Here is a 20,846-nt window from a genome sequence, read left to right as displayed (position 1 = left end):
TGAAGAATGCGTATTAATTTTATATATGATAATATATAATGAGTAAATCATTAGGTATAAGCAAAGTTATTGATACTGCAGCTTCATATCTCTTTATACAAGCCCCCACTGTATAGAATTGATTCTTACTTGACTGCTATCAGCTACGAACATATAACCGAGCGTCGGATCTAATCCAATATCAGATGGATTAGTCAGATTTGATCCTAATACGATTGCATGTCTTCTACCGTCCAATTCGAATACATCAATTTTTTGACCAATAGCATCAGCTATGTATAGTTTATCCCCAACCCAATCTACAGCTAGCGCTACTGGCGACCAAGTTCCGGGCAATGAGATATCATTTTCTGCATAGCTTGGTAGTCCAGCTGGTGGATTTAACGCTTGAATGTGCACCTGTAAATGTAAATCATTAAATAAAAATGCTAAAATAAATATGTTTAATAAGGACAAACCTTTCTAGTTTTGATGTCCGACCAGAATAAGAGATTCTTTTTGTAGTGATAGTCGATTCCAGCAGCACCGGTTGAGTTGGCAACCAATTTTACAACTCTGGCGTGTGTGTCCATTGAAAGAACAGCTTTTTCGTGTGCGAATAACAGTTGTGGTGCTGATTCCGGAGGTGCTGTACATCTAGCGCCTCCCGTTAATATAAAACCTTGAGCGCATGAGCATTTATAACCTAAAAATCAACAGGTTTTTAATCTAAACATTGTTAATGTAGGCCGATAAAGAAATACTATTAAAGTGAATTTATAAAAAAACTGTTCGAACACTCGCAATAGATTTAGAGGTCTCTGCTGAAAATTTTTCATGACATCTAAATGCCATTGCGAAAGGGAAAATTGGACAAGTGGTACCATACAAATTAAAATATAATATTATAAAATCCTAATAAACACATACCTCCTTCAGTATTTGTACATAATTGATCACAAAATCCCCATTCTTCGCATTCGTTTCTATCGACGCACGTCCTATTGTTGGCGCTCACGACAGATCCTGATGGACACGAGCAAATTCCACCGTTCAAAGACGCTATACATTTGTATTCACAGCCGAGAGAAGGACATGATGATGTTGCTGAAATGGATAAATAAAATATTATAATTTGTGTATTATAAACATGATACTAAATTATTTATAATATATTTTCAATCTAAGGCTGTTAGTACTTATTTTATTTGTAAGTCTGGTACTTTCCATATGGTAGAATATACTCACAGCAAGCAGTTTCTTCGTCAGCACCATCTTCACAGTCACTCTTACCATCGCATAGTTGAGCTTTGGATATGCAGCGGGGAGTACCACCAGGACCGCCTTTGGGACATAAGAATTTGTTGTCAGGACAGGCTATCACAGTGCAGTTTGCTTCGTCAGATCCGTCCGAACAGTCGTGGTAACCGTCACAGTGGAACGTCGCAGGTATGCATAGAGCATTGGCACATCTGAATTGTCCAATATGGCATGGTTGGAAATCTGTAAAACATTATAATTTATTAATACAAAATGATTTATATGTAAGCTCATTTTCAAAACCTACATATTTCAAATGAGTCGATAAAATATATAATTGGGGAACAACGGAAAAGATGAATCATTACATTTTATTAGAATCCATTACTATTTGTCTCTCACCTGTAACTTGTAAGGATATTACTCCACGCTTTTAAGTAATCATACGTAAAAAAACAGATGCACAGTGGCAAAACATTTGACGTTTTATGTAATTTTACAAAAGAGGTTTACATGACATTGTAATTTATTATCTATCGAAGAAGCTCCTAATTTTTCATATTGCCTTTGTTTATACACTACTTATTATAAAACCGCATAGCTCTTTATATTGACAGACGTTTATAAAGTAGCTTTATATATTTTGTTCAAAGGTAGTATTTTATTATATACATTAAAATTGTACACGTTTTTAGTTATGTTAGAAAGAATTTGATAAAACTAGTATATCCATTGAAAAATTAATGGAGAGATCATAAAATATCATTGAATTACCCGAATTTTTTTATATATTTTACTCGTTGAGAACATAAATAATTAATACATAAAACAATTTCATAACATATAGGCTTATACTAAATATTAATAATTTGCTTGAAAATATTTGTATTTTATAAAAACAATAACGAATGAATAAAATCCACCTAATGTATTAGGATGAGTAAAATCAATTATAATTAGGTAATATCAATCTAATAAAAAATATGTGGTAGCCAACATTAATAGAAAAACAACGGGATTTTATTGGTTTGGCAAGCCAGCGAGATAAGGGATGACTCATCAATAGACTCTCCGATGGATCATTAAAATCATTATAATTCTGTTTCCAAACCATCGGAAAAGGAAAAGCGATAACAGACAATTTAAGGAAGTAGCAGTTTGATCGCTTTCGAGTAATCAGGCCAACCACAATAGTTATTCAACAAATTATATTATAATTCGAAAAGAACTAGTAATTCAGAACTTTCTACCAGAAAGGTGGATATTTCAGAGATATTAAATGAGATAATTGAAATAATATTGTATGTGGGTGTACTTACTGCAATTCATCTCGTCCGAATTATCACCGCAGTCGTTTTTGTGGTCGCATTTTTGTGAAGCGTCTACACATCTGGTGCCGTTCTCACACCTGAACTGATCCAGGGTGCACGCTACTCCAGGGCAATTTTTTTCGTCTTCACCTGACCTGCAATCGATATATCCGTCGCACCTCTTCGACTTGGGGATACAGGCATTTTCCCCACATCGGAAGTCGTCTGATTGGCACTTGCGATACGCTGAAAATAAATAGAAATAGAAAAGATAAGTATCAGTATATTTAGAGAAATTTTTAATTCTACATCAATTTAAATTATGTAGCTTAATTTTAAATGTTTAGTGTTTTACAAAAAATATTAAATAAAATAAGAATCACCAAATTGAAATGGATAGTAGTACTATTTTGATTCATTTTAACGTTGTAAAAGTGACATATTCATTTGCATAAATTTAATAATAAAATGCTATTAGTTTAACTCAACCCACCCATAGATTTTTAGCTAATAATTAAATTGATGACAGTATATCATAGCTATGCCACGTGTTGACATGTTTACGATGTTGTTCCATTACAATAATGTTATTTTATGTACATTTAACGCAAAAAAGATTTGCTAAATCGCAAATAAATAAAAAGATGCGATAAAAAAAGATAAAAATGATTTACTCCTCCATCATCGGCGAGAGGGGCGAAATATTGCGATAAAAAAGAACTTCGGCGAGGAATACCTTTCCGAAAGAAAAAATGGGAAATATAAACGAAATTTCCCACCGGTCAAAGTGGTCATATCGGAGGCCCGTCGCTTTGATGTAACGAAAAATAACGACCGGCAATAACGTATTTCCCCTTCCACTTTTTTATCTTTCCCTATATATTATAGTGTATATGTATATATGTATGTAATAGCTGTGTCATCCAGCTTTGCCCAGGTTTAACTTAAAATGGCTAATATTCGTTACAAAGAACTAGGTGTGTATCGAATACACTTATTTCACTGATACATGTGTAAATAACCTCAAGCTGTTCATACGTAAGAAGACAACCGCAATAACCATAATTTATAAATTTAAGACACATCTGCTCAAACTTGAATATTTTTTTATACAATAATTAAACGCCGATTACAATATTTATTATGTGTCATTAATCAATCCAATGGGTAGATTGTATCATTGTCTATTATAATATTATACTCCTTAATACGCTGGCATTGTACATTGCTCTAATTGATGTCAGCTACGAGGAGCTGGTCCGATTCGTATCATTTATTTTTATTATATTATGATTTTTTTATTGCTTGCTATGTATTATTTTTTGTGTACTGTAATAACACCATGGTCACAATTGTCTTAATTTAAATAAATAAATAGATATATTATAAAATTAATTGATCAATATTTTTTAATATTTTGTCGAAGAAAATTTTTTGGGAAATAATAATCTATGATATCCATAAAACGACCAAAAATTACTATGCATCTACATATGTGTTTTATTAATGTTATGTAAGCGAATTGAGGGTGCAAATATTGAAAATGCTGAAGTTACAATGACGAACTTTGTAAAACCACAAAAAATATAAACACCATAAAAAACTGCGTAAATTTGAAATAAACACGGACATACAGAAACTTAATTTCCTTTAGTACATACATAGAGTCAGTACCTACTTTGATGAGATAAATTATTTCTTACCTGAAGTATGCTAATGTAATGCATTGTTTTGCATTTATTTTTCGCGTAGTCGAGTCGAAATTAACCCCGTTTTCTTTAGGGTGGCGAAAGGTTCGTTTAGCATTCAGCGGATATTGCTTCTCTCTAACGACCTCTATCCGAGTCTTATCCAAAAGAGAATTTCTCTCTTTCTCGTCCCCTTTAAGCTCCTGGCACGAGCAATGCAACGAACTCCATAATATTAAAACACAAGAGCTCTCTCTTGTCAAATCGAGATGGAAATTCGCCAGTGTTACAGCTTTAGGAAATCGAATTTTTGCTCGTAAGCAAAGGGTTTTAAATTATTTGTCATAAGCTTTTTAAGAATAATGGTTTTAACCAACAAGGAGTTTATATTTATAAAGTAATAAAACAAAGCTCAACCTTAGGCCATATAAAAAGTCAAAAAGCATTCTAAATTTCTCTGCTATTTAGACATTTTTGAGAGCTTGATTTTGAATTTTTCTTGGAATCTTATCACTATCTAAGATAAAATATTAAATTGAGTTTTTACTGTTTTATTATTATTTAAAATATTAAAAAGTATTATTATGAAACTATAAATTAAAAACATCTTGTTGATTTTGCCTTTAATATTTTAGACAATATAAAAATAATGTATATAAAAGGATCCACTTTATCATCAATAACATTTATACTACATAGTTTCTTATTAAAAATAAAAGCTGTAGTGATCCCACACAGATGACCACATTTGAAAGGGTCATTGTCTCAAAATTTGTGTTAATTTATTGCGACCAAATCACCCATCAACAAGGAAACAACACAATAGCGTAAAGGATTTTGGACCACACAGCTCTCGTTACAATCCCATAAATAACACGAGTTTTATTCTTACAGTAAATATTCTCCGTCATTGAGAGAATATTTTTTGTTGCGAAACAGTCACGGATATAATAAATCACCAGATCCACAACATTCCGTTGCAATGCAATACGACCTTGGGCAATGCCCATCAAGGGAATGTCACTTTCTAAAGCCGTATTGGCTGGATGATCGCTGCATAAGTGCAATTAGTCAGCAAGCTTTGCAGCCCTAGATACTTAAGCTTAAGAAGGCATTTATCAGTCACTCGAAAATACCAGTAGATTCACCCCGTCTAGCAAACGCCCCCCCCCCCCCCGACAACCTGAGACTCCCAAACACGATTATCGCAGAAAGAGGAACTGCCTCCAGACACTCGCTGCAGGCATCTACAAGAACTCTAAGGATCGTCCACTGGCATCATCCCTCCGCCAGCTTCTCCACCACCGTTCGGAGAAAACATATCGCAACATACATATTTAAATATAATCTGATAAAACTATAACTACATTCCACTAAGTGTATCACTGGCTACGAAGTCACACCCCTAGAGTTCAAGTCACCACGAATAACTCATTTAATAAAAAATAATTATCGAAAATTGCCTTAAAGTAAGAAATTCCTACCTCATCCTCAACCTCTAATTGCTACTCTATGTCTTCTCTTTATTTATATTGATTTATTCAACAGTTCCCTTTAATCTATTCAGCATTACAGAAGAATATATTTATCTATTTATCAATTGAACATCACTAAGGTAAAAAAAATATCGTAACACAAAAACTACTGAGCACAAAATGCCATCCGACAATCGCGGTTGTTCGTCAGCGATCGAGGATCTGCTCAATCTGACAAAAAAATAATACATATGGCACTCTTCCAGACTCCAATCTGCATATAGTCAATCAATATTAAGGTCTAATACTCTTCTCAAAGCATTATATATAAAATAAAAATACCATTTTTCCAATAAGAATCTAGTATCCAATCTCCTAGTGTAAACTGCCAATACTCGACGTACATCGCTACTATAAAATATTTACACTGTCAAGTCTTTCGATTTACCACATAACAAATATGTACTTTAAACTCTTCATTTAAGTGAGTAAATAAATATCGATATACTATATGTAATAGCGCACCATAATAATTTAACTTTAAACCTAATAAAATATTAATAAAGTATATGATAATAAATCACGTAAAAAATACTTAGGGTATATCTTTATTTTCTTTGATTTTATGTAAAAATTTTGTTGTTTATATTACACACGTTGGATGTCGGCCGGCGGTATATTATTGCACACACCGGTCACTTGCCTGATAATTTAGTGCGTTCAAAGTTCATTATTCAAATCATATTTGCCAATGTGGCACATTTTATTCGTTTCCGTGTCATTTGACATGTATGTATTTTTGTCACTCCAGCTAATGTTGTAGGAAGTGAAATGGTGTGAGTTCTGTGACAGGCTCTCCTCTAAACATAGATTTAAGTTTACCAAGTAAAAAGGATCAGATACACTAGGAATTGTTAAGCATATCTATTGCAAGAGATAAGTTATGTATAGAGTAATTTGCAGCAATTTCCTGCGCTCAATTGTTATACATAATTATATGAATAGCACTCTTAATTCTTAGAATCCATTAGTAATATTTCATACGTATTCTTAGAATACATTAGTAATAACACTTTATTATATAAGTACATATGTTCTTTTATTTACGCAGTACTTAAAGGATAAACATCTTGTACAGGATACAAGAGATTTAACTATCATCTTTAAATCGCACAAGTGGCGTGAATTGTTGGCATAAGGTCAAAATCGCTTAGTTTCAAACAGATGTAATAAACCATTTAAATGTATTATTATTATATAATATTATATAACATGATTGATTATTTTTGTACCATATCTTTATGCTAATATTGGATACGATCTTTATGACTCTGATCATTATCTTTTAGGGGCAATCAAGATGGTGTTATTTTATTCAATTCCAAAAAAGGCGTCGGAGGTTTACGACCGCTCTCGGAGTGTTTGAGAAAAAATGAGAAAAAAGGAGTCAGCCGGATGCTGGAAAAAGGGCTATACAGAGAGGGACGGTCAGAAGAACGGAAACGGAAGCAATCGGACGTACGTGATGGCGATCGGCGATTCGATGGCCAAATAAAGTAAATAACCAGAAAAAAACACGTGGGCTCCTCTTTGTGAGATCCTAAAATTAGGGATGGAGAGGGGAACCTCCTTGCCGAGCGGTAATTTCGCTGAGGGCCTAAAGCAATATCAAAAAGGCTCATCGACAAAAAGAGATTGGTTCTTTAAAAAAATATTAAAATATAGGAACTTTATACGACAAGAAACATACAGCGTGATTTATTTAGATGTTAATATTTTAAATTAGCAATAAAAAACATGTTTTTATTTTTTAAGATACTTTGGAAAACGCGAAAGATTATTCTTGGATAGCTTTAGATGGCTAATTTGTATTGCTCGGCAAACATATTTCATTTGGGTATCTTTCAACTTAATTAATGAGTAGCTGGCTGTGAGATCATATGTATAGCTACATTTACTGAACACTTTATTAAAAAAAAATATGTTTATATAAATATGGCCAACAACAAAAATATTCAGCTGACATGTTGTTTCCACATTTCATTACTGAGATGATTAAAAGAGAGATGTATCATTGACAACTAAAAACAAATTATTCAATGCAGACGAATACAAAAAAAAATATTTACTACCAGCTTAATACAAAAAATATTTAGTATAGCACTTAACCGACTGATCAAATAGTACCTACCAGTCATTTTTGCTGATGGTAATATACAGAACGGGTAAAATCAATCTTTTTTACATCTGATGCTTAAAAACATGTTCTGTAGTGTGTATAGTCCGGGACAGGCAAGAAGGTGAAATGCATCTGTATTAGTCACAGGGTGTATATCGAGTGTTTAACAGTTTTTTATTAATTTATTTTATATTATTTTTTACCTACTAATACTTAGAGAAAAACGTTTAATAAATAATTTTTGATTATTTTTGTTTTTACAAAATCGTAAAATAAACTTAAAAATTAGAATATAAAAAAAGATATTTCGCTTTTCATTGAAAATTTAAATATTTCTGTTAATTTTTATTTATGTTATTTTTTAATTTAAATTCTTTTATTAATTGTGAATACATTTTCTTATCACTGATTTATTAAAACTATTTGTTTTTCGTTAGTTTTGTAATTCTGAACAATTTTGTAAGCTGGGTTGATCCCCAGTTTTGTCACGGCGACTACCTGCTGCATAACTGTTATGCGTATTTTAGGCACTACCTAAAAATACGCATCTTATTGTATTCCGACATATCTACATACTTTATAAACACTCTGTGTTTTCTTTACAAAACAATTGACCGCTTCGTCCTAAGTCAAGTTTCGCCCAAACGACAACTCGTCAACCAATACAATGCATTTTACGACAATAAATCATTATTTTCGTTGCAAATACATGTATACAAACCAATCAAGAAGGACTAGTACGTATATCCTCACAGATTCACTAACACTAACACGTTTCACCTTCTTGTTTGTCCCGAACTATACCCGCACAAATGTACGTATTGTGCTGCAATCTATTATATGAATGTTTGTACTACATTAAAATAAATATTATAACTTTATTTTTCGCCTGAATAGAGAAGAGCAAAGCGTATTTTTGTACATACCTACAATACCGTATTTTTTTAGCGTGTCTCATAAATTAAATAATTTATTTAATTTGTCTGTTCTAACCCTTAGATAAATTCACCTTAAGATGCATATAATTTTATTTGTAAATAAAAATAAAATATATTTTAGATAGTAATTAATAATATTTAATTTTTTATGCGACTCATGTATTGACTTTGATGAAACTATTAACCAATATTTTTTATTTTATTTTTATTTAAAATATTATCATTTTATTTACTGTAAAGCTGTTGTCTTGGTGAAAGACGTTGTTAGAAAGCCTCTCTGGAAAGGGTCAGAAAGGTGGATGAAATTCCTGACTGACTCTCTAAGAACCAAGAGCGTTGCTCTCTTTATTTTAATTGACGACCCAAAATCCACTGTCCAGCGTAGCTCAAAACTCTTAATATCCCTGGCTATAATAGATAGTTTTTTTAGAAGCCCACAAAAAAATGTGCCTATTTTACAAAAAACAACTTTTTAAGTACGAGAAACATTGAAAAACAGTTCAAAATTTAATTCCAAAAAACGTAACTTCTTTGGCGAACGGTCGTCACAATTTATTCTAATAACAGTAACCGTATTATTATTGAAATAAAAATAAATCACCTTGTATATAGATGGAATATTTGAATACCACTTTTTATGTATAATCTATAATAAGAAGGATTTTGGAACGTTGAAAAAAATAGACCTATATATTGTGAATGCGAATATCTTAATTAAATATTTTTCTCTATTTCAATCTATATATTTGTAATACATTACCGCTTGGGTGACATTTATCGATTTGCTTATGCATGTTTACATTTTCATAAAACTTTTTTATATATGAAAATTCCATTATAGCAATCCAACACTGACAACTACCATCGTTTCATAATAAATCAAAGCGCTAGCCAAATGGGATAGTCATTTTTCAATGCCCTTTTTTGGGCTTGAATAGGGGGAAATGCACGCAACCAACGTTTCGCTTGGTCGTAGGTTAAACTGTGTGTCAGCCCTTTTCATTTTATATTAAATTGTATGTGTGTATTTGTTGGCATTGTAGGATGATATATTATATCTTTAGATTGATTGATTTTAGAAACTACTTTTTTAGCATTAAATTTCAAACTTATTATACTATATAAATAAATGATTTGATGTAAGGTTTAAGTAAACGAAATTTTGTTTGGTGTATCATTTTATTACTTAAATAAAATTATTCTAAATTGCGCAACGTTATATGGCATACACTGGCTTTTAAAAAAGGTTTTCCACTCAAACGCTATTACCCAAACTAAGCCTTTCTACGTGAAAACTACCAAAATTGAGGTCAGTGCCTCCAGAGTTTAATTTTGAAATTAAGCGTAATTTTTCGAGAATGCAAACTATAGTCATGTTAAGTAGTAACATGGAGGACATTACAATACGTCCCTCGTAGGGTCGGACAAGAGGAACCATTAGAGTCACAATAAATGCTAATCGTTTCATTTGCGATTATTTCACGTCCGGGCTGCAAGTAAATTGAGCCGGACCGCAAAAACGTGTTTCGAGATTCGCACTACAAAGTGAAAACCTCGAACGGCAGACGACGAATCGACGGAAATGGGACAAAGCGTTTGGAGGTATTGAAAATTTGATCACGAACCGACGAGCATTGTTCTCGTAATCCCGTTATGATATCGTCTACCAAAGCGGTGACCCTAAAAAATTGCAAGCGTACAGAGTGTATCATGAGAATGTGGACACACTTTGATAGATATATGAGCCTAATATAAATTAATTCGATACGATACATTCTCTCTCAGTTTTTTCCTATTTTATTCATCACATCGAAATGGATCGGAAGATTGAAATATGAACATCGCTTAAAAAACGATTCAGTAGAAAATTTTCTTTCAATATTTATGTATGTAAATATTCATGTATTTTTTTAAAAGTAAAACGTATTTAAGTGTCTGTGGAGTGAAACGGTCAAATCTCTAGATACCAACTCGAGCATGAAACCTTTGTGCGAAACTATTCGAGCGAGTTTCGCGTATTCTGAATCAACTGTCGTGTGTCAAATTTTCATTATTATGGAACTCCTGTATGACGTCAAGAAAGTTTATAATACGTAGATGTTATGCTCGTAAATATAATATATTTACGTAGACAGCGAGTTGGTATATAGTTTGTTAATACACTTTAAAGTTTACCGTCTGAAATTAATAAATATATTATTATAATTAAGATGTAGCAAAATATAATTCATAGAGATATTTCCCAGGTAGTTTTGAGTCACAACATTGCTAAAACTTTCATAATTTACATTAAGGTAAGCAAATACTGAGTTATTTAAAGTAGTATTTATATATATACAATAGTTAATACTACTTATAAAAACAGCCTATCTCAAATATATTCCATACAAAATTTCTATGATAATATAGATATACAGTACTGTGAATAAGTCTTCAAACGGTCTATTATTTTTTGAATAAACGTTGATAACTAATCGATAAAACATGATATGAAAAATTAAATGTCCAGAGGACCCTTTTCCACTTCTTCGTGTTCCAAGTTTTATGTGCATAGGCAAAAATTCTTATTTTTTTTTAATATTCATGGAGAGGATCAAAAACTATTTCAAAACAACTATTGCGTAGTATATACTCAAGATGCAAATACTCAAATACAAAACCATTTTTTAGGTACAGACGAAAACCGAGTTTTGTGACAATTGAATATTGCCGACTCTTTGTTTTTCAACCTATGAACATTCTAACAACGTTGAATTTTATGACTCCTCCAACCCCAACAAAAAAGTCATTGGCACGTATTTTGTAAGTTACCGTTCGAAGACTTATTCACAATACAACTCAAAACTAATTTTGCCTTCTTCATTTAGAATGCTATATTTTTGTAATACAAAACCGAAATATTAGTATTTATGTAAGTATTCATAAAATAATAATAATCTACATATTTAAACCTAAATATTATTCTATGAAAACATGAAAATATGTACTAATTATTATTTATTTAATATAAAAGCAATTAATAACGATGTTATATTAATTAGTATTTTCCTTAATGATAAAAATATTTATTCAGGTTCTACTTTTTTAAAACAAATATTTTCACGGCTTTCATATACAGCTTGTGAATTACGATGTACAAAATATGAATTATTTCGATAAGTTGAAATAGCTCATTATTTACGACCTTTCTGTACCTAATATGTATGTATTTAAGACTTTTCTGTGCCTAATATGTATGTACGATCACGATATTCTTCCACGAGAGGGAAAAATCTGAAAAAACCTAACCTGTGATGCTCGATCAGAATTATAGTTTTATAATAATCACTAACTGTAATCTACCAGACACGATATAATAAAAAAATACAAGGACTTTCGAGTATTAGTCATCGTCAATACCACTAATCCATCGTGCTGGTTTATCGTGGAAAAATTCGAGTCTTTTAAATAAGCTCTCGGTAACTCCAGGTTTATTGAATAATAGACACGACATAGATTAATTATTACCGCAAAAAAATGACTGAGAATGGGTTGAAAATCGATATTAATGATGTCCTGATGGACCGCATGTTATGCGTGGGGTCCATAAAATGTATCGCCCGCAATACACTGTCAGCAATTTACCGCCAGCAGTTTACTGCTGTGTCAATTGATCGCATAAGCAATTTAAACCCTACAAATGATCGCTAGCATATTTTATCGCCAGTCAGTACATACATTTAATATAAATTTATTGGTCATTTTAAATTGAAAATTGGGTTTTTAATCACCTATAGTTGGTGCAATGTGAGCGATTATAAGTCATTGATTGTGTTTTAGCGTATTTTAGATGTTTGAGGGCCTGTTTTAACGCTGCATATAACACAATTTTATCATAAATTTAAATTTTAGTGATAAGAACGTTTTTTAGTTACACCATAAGTTACTTTATAATTAAAAAAGTTGTTTATATAGTTTATGCGTAAATTTAAAAGGCAATTTTTAATTACATTTACAAATTAGAAAGAAACAATAAACTGAAAATATCAATCACCTAATCAGCTACTTTAGACCAAAAGTGCGCTTTAAGAATATTAATAATTTTAAGATCTTTGTCTATTTTTATTAAAAATATTTTGATATTATATATTTTTTTAAAGTGAATGTTTTTCTGCGCGGCATTATATATTTTAATAATTAATAATTGCAAACACTTTTCATTTTCAAACAAATCTATAATAAACTAAAAATATTTAAAATCCATAATAAAATAAAAAATATTTTAAAGGTTGAAAAAAAATATTTTGAATAAATCTTGAAATTTTATTCTGAAACTTTATAATTTAAAAAATATTTAAATTTGTGTTATACAATTTTGTGTAGTTTTCTTTCAAAGGCGTCAGTAAAAGGGATTTTTGCAACACTATGTGTTTAGTAGTTGGTTGGTAATGAATAGTACTTAATTTGATGTAATTGAATATCTTGAATTTGGCTATTCCGAAACAGGAATTATGGCACAGAACAAAAATTGAATAAAAACCATGACGTATACATATTTTACCACATCGGAATAAAAATAACCCACTCTTAGATATTTTGGCTATCGATTATTCCAGGTTTGCAATCACATATTGATAATCATTGTGAAATGTCGTTTATTAGATAACATCCATGAAACTACACATTTATAATCTGTCCGTTGGCTGATAAATATAGCGTTCCCACTCCCGATTTGATCGACATTAACTTTCAATCCTCATACATACTAAGGATATATTACACGTTCACGTTTAAAATGTACCTGGTTTATTTGCAATTCCTTAAATCTAACGTATATGTGAATTAAATCGGAAGCAATGATAATGTTTATGTAATATTATATAAAAGGAAAACTCACTTTTCAGCCTCGAAGCCCGGCGACGGGAATTCAAAATTTGAAGATTTCATTACGAAGATTGTTTTATTATTGTTTATTTAATTTAATCAATGTATTCTTCTTATCCTAAACACATTATGTATATATTTAATTTTCATAGTTATAACACACCTAGTTAATTTGCAATCTCATTATTTATAAAAGGAAAAACTCACTTTTTGGCCTCAGAGCCCGTCGCCGGGAATTCAAAATTTGAAGATTTTATTACGAAGATTGTCTTATGATTGTTTATCTAGTTTAATCAATATATTCTTCTAATCCTTAACACATTATGTATATATTTCATTTTCATAGTTAAATACACCTAGTTAATTTGCATTCCGATTATTTATATTCAGTCAAATGAATTAATGAAAATTATTGTCGCGTAGCAAAATTTTATTATTAAATAATAATTATTTGAAACTGTTGTCACGGTACTGTCAGCCATCTTGTTTTATATTTGAATGCCTTTTTTTCATTGGTCGAAACAACGGAATGCATTACCGACGCCTCGGAAAGCAATGAAGCAAATTCAATTTTTATTTTTATTATAATTAAATATATTTCCTTTGTTTACGTGTATACACCGTTCATACAAAGCGATGCGATTTACAGAGTAGAGATTTGAACGGAAAATGTTTCATTTTAAGTTATGCTCGTCCGGAAGCGGCTTAGAATAATTATATATAAGAAGATAAAAAAAATAAGTAAATAAATCCATTGTAGTAAAATTATTATTCTGCTAATAAAATCACGTAGATAAATTATGTAGCTTCTAAAGCTAAATATTTAATCATATTATTATTATTATTATTTATTACGAAGCTCTGTATAGTTTAATTAATATATTCATCCTGAGGGAATAAAGGAAGTGAGTGCATTTTTAAATTAAGTCCCGGCTTCAATGAACAAACACTTAATGGGATTAAATAGCCGTATTAAAAAAGAGCACCGCAGCGAGAAATAGAGTTCCTGGGGGATGAATATATAAAACCGGGAGTTGTTCCCAATCTCCATCTCTTATACAAATGTATGCTGCATTCCTTAAAATTACCGCATCGGAATTGCAAATGCGCTTTCAAATTGGATGCAGCAACGTCTGGGGTAAAGACGCCAGATGAAAGATGGTAAGTTGAGGCTTTCGGAGGCGGAATTAACTGAAGCGAGCAACGACTAATGTGACGTGCGACATTCGGATTATGTGTATATTGTTAAGCAATATTCTTTAATATATAATTACTTCAATATATAATATATACAGCGTTGAATATATTATTGTATAATAATTCTTTAAAAATGCATAATTGAAAATACATATTTTATGCTTTAATTCATTGATAAATAATTGCATTCTAACAACAACAAAAAAGTACTATATAAAGACTTTATTATATTATGAGCATTCGCTTGCTAGGTGTGGAGTAACAAAAATTATTATTTTTCCCTTTAAATTCATTCAGTGATAATATTACTATACTTGCTCGATTTGTACAGTAATAACTTGTTTTATTATTATGTGAACTAATAAAAAGTTAATTTTTTTAATATGAGGTATAAAGTAATACTGTAATGTAAGCCACATATTTTTTTTGTAATGTTGCTAGATAGACAATTTACACTTATTTAGACGATCTAAGTTTATGAAATTGGAATACCAATATTGAAGGCTCTTGTTTTAACTAATCCAACAAAAGTACGAGTACCTTCCGCGAGTCTCGTCTCGTCAGATAATTAGCCAACTTTTTAGATGCGCGAATTTAACTATTTCATTTGCAATTCGCACAAATTCGAAGCGTATCATTGCGCCGGGATTTGCATTCGCCCCGAGCGACCCAGTTCGCCCGAGCGATTAATCGCACAGAATTGAATTCAGAGACCCAGAGAAAAAATCATCGTCGAGGGACCTTCGGTGGGGTCGCCGCAGATCGGCGTAATTCGCCAGTGTTTTATACGGCAATTTTAGGCGGCTCTCCCGCCCTCGAGCCTGGATGAAAAATGCCCGTCATTCGTATGAGATATCGTCGGCGGCCGCCACTGTAATTCTGCGAGTGGTGTCACCATCTGTCGCTGCGTATTAAAAACATTATTCACGCACGTTAGACGCTGTGGATCGCGTATCTGTAGGCTGTAGTCTTGACTGGCCATCTTTAAAATTAATGCTGAGCATCAGTGGCCTGTTTCTTTATGAGTATTTATGCATCTATAATATCTAAGAAGCAATGAGACGCATATTGCATAAATATTACTTGTAATAATGGTATAAAACACATCAAACTCCAGCCCAATATGTACTTTCCAGTTACTGATTCAGGCGAACCAGATAGATTGGCTAGATCAGCTGATCGACCCCAAGAGTTTGCCGATATCTACCCTTCTCTGACCTGACCTGTCAAATTACTAAGCGCGTACGGTGAGATACATTCCCTTTCGCTCGATCGCGTGCTAAGTGACAGAGATAAGAGCGTATGAACGCATGTAACGCACGCTATCGAATATATGTAGCTACTTCAAAAACATACTATTTTAAAATCCACACAATCGATAACGACGCATACGTTATATTGTTGTATTTTATAAAATAAGACAGTATGTCATTGTATATGAGATTTTAGAATATTTTTAAACGATAGTTTTACCCAAATTACATTAAAAATATATAATAATAATTTCCACGTGCGTAATGACCATTGAATAAAATTTCGCTTAGGCGAGAAAAAACGGTCAACGCTAAAATTAAAATTCGCCAAATCCGCGCCCTTTGAATGCCAAATTACACTTGTTACATTCGTACGATATTAAATGTAATGAAATGTTCGTTTTAAAAATGACGCGTTTACAAGGGTCGGACGTTTGGCGAAGCGCCTCGGGTAAAATGGGCCTGAAGGCTAGTATTTAGGGTAAAAACATATAAACATTTCCACTACTGAATAGTTTTTGAAGTGGATGGGTTAACCTAAGAGGTTTTGTTTAATATCTTTTATAACACAAATACGTTTCATGTGGTTGTTCTAAAATGTAATTAATTAATAAGCCCTTAAAATGGTATGATGAATTATTTATCGATTGGTTACATAATATATAATAATAGGCTTTTAATTCGAATGTATGTGCTGTATTTGCTTTTAACAATACTTTTCGCAATACAAACTTTATCAAAAGCCTGTTCAAAATCAATGTAGATGACATATAATGAGATTTTTTGTTAAGTTGAAAAAACAGAGCAGATTTGTTGTGAAGAACAAGTATCATTTAAAATGGTTTGATGTATAATTTCCAATGCTGATAAAATTAGTATCGATCTCTAATTCTCTGTAATAAATATATATTATAGAATTCTAATGAATATTAGAATATATAAATATCTACTAAAATATATATTATTTATAATTCATATAAAGAATTTTTAAACATATAATCAGCTATCGATTATATGTATTTCGTTTAATATATTTTAATATATTAATTCATTAGTATGATATATAGTATTATTTTATATTTAAGTTTTTGAGTATTGTACATGCAAACCTACAAAATAAGTACAAAAATAGATATAACTAAATAATATAAATAAAAACAAGAAGAAGCACCCCTAAGGGCAGTCGATAAAGCAATACCACAGACCACATTTTAATATTTAAAACGACTTTTTTCACAAATATAGAAGCTATATAATAAGGTGAATAAACCCAAATAAAATAACTGATTATAAATAAAACATGGAAATTGTATAATTTATTTTAGAAGTAATATGCATACATATCAGTACTTTTGAAAGTGAAGCCACGAAAGTAAAAATAAGCTATTTATGTGACTTCATTTTGTTCAAATGTATTTCAGAAATATTCATAAGTTATTTAATTTTTTTTATAATAAAATAATTTATGGATTCTCGTATTATCAAATAAATATAAAACACGTTTTTTGTATTACGTGACGTGGAACACGCTATCAAAATAAATTAACGATAAAAAGGAGACAGATCTCTGTTGAACGCATCGTCAAAAACACGTCATGCGAATTTATTTATACGTTCACAAAAATAACAATCCATTCGTCGACAAAATTTTCAAGAGGAAAGGTCTTCCTCAATTAAAATTTTACGCTCGATCATCAATCTCGCCCGAGCTATGATTTAATTAAACCCAAAGTTGACAACGTAACTTTTGGTTAATTCTAAACCCGTTTCAATTATTCTGTGACGTCTGAGGGCTTCTTTTTGACCCTTTGTGGCCGACTTTGAACTTTGATTATCCCGTGAAATATTCGCATATAGATTTATTCATAAAATACTTAAAAATAATGTACATCTACACACCTTAACGACCAGGAATTTTATACCGGAAGATAAAAAGAAGCAAGGTGGGGTAAAAAATATTTAAAAGCAATTTAAACCCCCCGGGTTTCACCCTTTATGGAGTCTTTACGGTCTTTAAAGTGTAATAATGGGTTTTACAACGGGTAAATATTCATAATTGCAACGAAGGACTGCCCGTCCAGGAAAAATTAATTACGGAATTATATCCAAGAGTGGAACTCAAAAGAAAAAGTTATTATATCTCGGGCTCTGAATTTTTGTTATTATTTGCAAAGGCGCCACGAGTTTCGTATATACTCTAATGTATGTAGGTGTAAATACATATTTTTATTTATTTATTTATAATGATTTGTACAATATAAAAAAATCATATTTTTTATATACAATATATTAATTTATTTAAAGTATTATACTATCTAGTATGGAAAACCTTGATTTGAATCCATAAAAAAGTTATTTATATTCGATATTTTTATTTACAAGGGCTAAATCAAACTAAAATTATACATAAATTTGCTTCGAAAAACCCTTAGAAACCACTGATTGTTTTTAAAATTAGCTGGTGAAATATTTCCAATCACAATTATGCAGCGAATATCCAGCCAATCGCTGCAGAACGGCGAAATAGGTATACGCCTTTAGAAAGCGACAATCGCTGGATGGGCATTGTCCAAGGTCGTATTGCATTGCATCTGTGACGGTTTTGAAACAAAGAAATATTCTCTATAATATTTACAGTAAGAAGAAAACTCGTGTTATTTATGTGCAGTTACCAATAAAAAAATAATTATAAAGTTTGTCAACAGTAAAAGAATTCGGCCAAAAATTTCAAAGCAAACACTAGTTATATTAATTAACTATTTTTTCAAAATATAAAATTAAAGTTATTCTATCACCAAGTAAATCAGTTGAAATAAAAAAAACGACGAGAGGGAATTGCATCGATTTTTTTTATTTTTATTGATTAAAGTAAAGTAGAAAATTTGCGCTGTAGAATTTTTTTTATTAAATGAATGTAAATTATACAGTGTCATTATTGATTGCAGGTGTAATTAAGTCCAAAACTAAACATTGCTCGCTTTATTTATTAAATACAATTTATTTATTAAATAAACTCACAAACTATTTTAGGCAAGGCTTTATAAATCTATAAATAATATATACTTCATACACATTTATTTACGTTTATATATGTGTGTGTATCGAAGATTTTACATAATTATATCCCATCATAAAGTGCTCTTAAGTGCTACGTAACGGCCGCTAACGGTTAAGGACATCAACAGGGTTTAATGATAATATCACTTTCCCTTGGATTTATAAGATATCTAGCAAAATCCTGGGTGGTAATATCTTTCGCCTCCAATGAATGTATAATATTATGTATGTATTATATATAGATAGAAAGAGAGACTAAAGATGTTGCCATTTGGCACGGCTTGTTCGTTGATGCGAGCAGACACTGGCACCCCTTCAAATGGTTTTCTTTTTAAATAAAATGCTCGCTAAAAGTATGGCTTACATCCAGTGTTAATGTATCCAATGGAATGTGTAGTTTTTCAGTCAATTACTTTGATATTATTTATTTATTTAAATATATCAATCTAATGCGTTGTAAGTGGGAGAAATTAACAATCTATCCCTTTGAATAATAATGTTTATTGTGAAAGTACCACCTATAAAGCTTTTGCTTTTGAAGGCAGAGTTCTTAAATTCTTTTAATTCGTTAGTTTCGTTGCTCTTTTTTTTGTATTTTCATATACCTAAATATACGTATGCTGGTGTCAAATTAAGTGATTAAAGATTTCAACAATACCTAGTTGAATATTTATACAATCTTTAGTTAAAAACGTATTCTACTCTATTCCCAAAAAATGTTATTGAATAAATTATATTATAACATATTATAATTTCAAACGACACGCCTTCATAGTTCAAAACCGTAGGTTACGCACTAAAGATCTTACACATATGATTCCTTAAATAAACATATTAGCCTAATGCTTGCCATATTTTATCATATAGCATATTATATTATTTCAAGAAGTTTGCGTTTCTAGACGTGACGTATACATTAAAACTTTCAGTTAACGTCTCACCGACAGACCCGGCTGTCATGTCGCCTTTTAGAGCTTTCGCAGATAGTAACTTAGACGACATCTAATGTTGTAATGTTACAGGACGCTGCATTCACAAACGTCACGTATAAAGAAAAGTGTGTTTATATATAGAGAGAGGCCTCCCGTGATTACTTTGCGTCACCATGGTAAAAATATTTTTCTTCTGAAGCGCAAATACTTTAGCTCTCCGTTATTTCGTCGTCAACTGTATCAGAATGACGAGAATAAAAAAATAATAAATAAATAAAAACATCGCTTGAAGATAACTTTTATGCAAAAAAAGCGGTCGGTTTATGGTCGTTTGGTTATATAGTTCATCGGTTCTGCGGTACGTGTATCGGGCCATGTTTTATTAAAAACAATATAAAATGAGATAACATTGAGTTTATTTCGTTTATTTAGATTAGAGCATAAAACATCAAGGTTCTGTAGAATGAATTCGGGTTATACGTGCGATAATCTGTGTTGCTTAAATATTATTATAAATAATATTATTTTAATCATCGAATTGATGAACCGCGTATTTTATAAAAATAAAACCAAAAATATATACGAATCTAAACGTATAAACTTTCGTAACGGGTTGATGTAGAATGGGAGATATCTCTTTTTGTTGTGTAAGTGGTTGTAATAGTGACTAACAGAACAGATGATTGAAAATTTATAGTTTGAATATAAATTAATT

At 31.1% G+C, this 20,846-nt stretch overlaps 1 protein-coding gene across 2 annotated transcripts in view; it reads right to left on the bottom strand.

Moving 5' to 3' along the window:
- Positions 1–20,846, bottom strand: part of mgl (low-density lipoprotein receptor-related protein megalin) — a 257,076-nt gene that overhangs the window by 18,637 nt on the left and 217,593 nt on the right. For both annotated transcript variants that reach the window (XM_088181597.1, XM_088181598.1), the window contains 5 exons: positions 2,559–2,795; positions 1,228–1,482; positions 910–1,086; positions 459–685; positions 130–399 (listed from right to left, as the gene is read on the bottom strand). In XM_088181597.1, the coding sequence (XP_088037723.1) occupies positions 130–399; positions 459–685; positions 910–1,086; positions 1,228–1,482; positions 2,559–2,795 (1,166 nt within the window). The remainder of the gene's footprint in view (positions 1–129; positions 400–458; positions 686–909; positions 1,087–1,227; positions 1,483–2,558; positions 2,796–20,846) is intronic.

The sequence above is a fragment of the Plectrocnemia conspersa genome, unplaced genomic scaffold, assembly GCF_051122295.1.
Source record: "Plectrocnemia conspersa isolate PC_06_02 unplaced genomic scaffold, ASM5112229v1 ptg000002l, whole genome shotgun sequence".
NCBI classification, from domain to species: Eukaryota; Metazoa; Arthropoda; class Insecta; order Trichoptera; family Polycentropodidae; genus Plectrocnemia; species Plectrocnemia conspersa.
The sequence above is the reverse complement of the archived record's forward strand: the minus strand, read 5'-3'. Positions and strand labels throughout refer to the sequence as shown.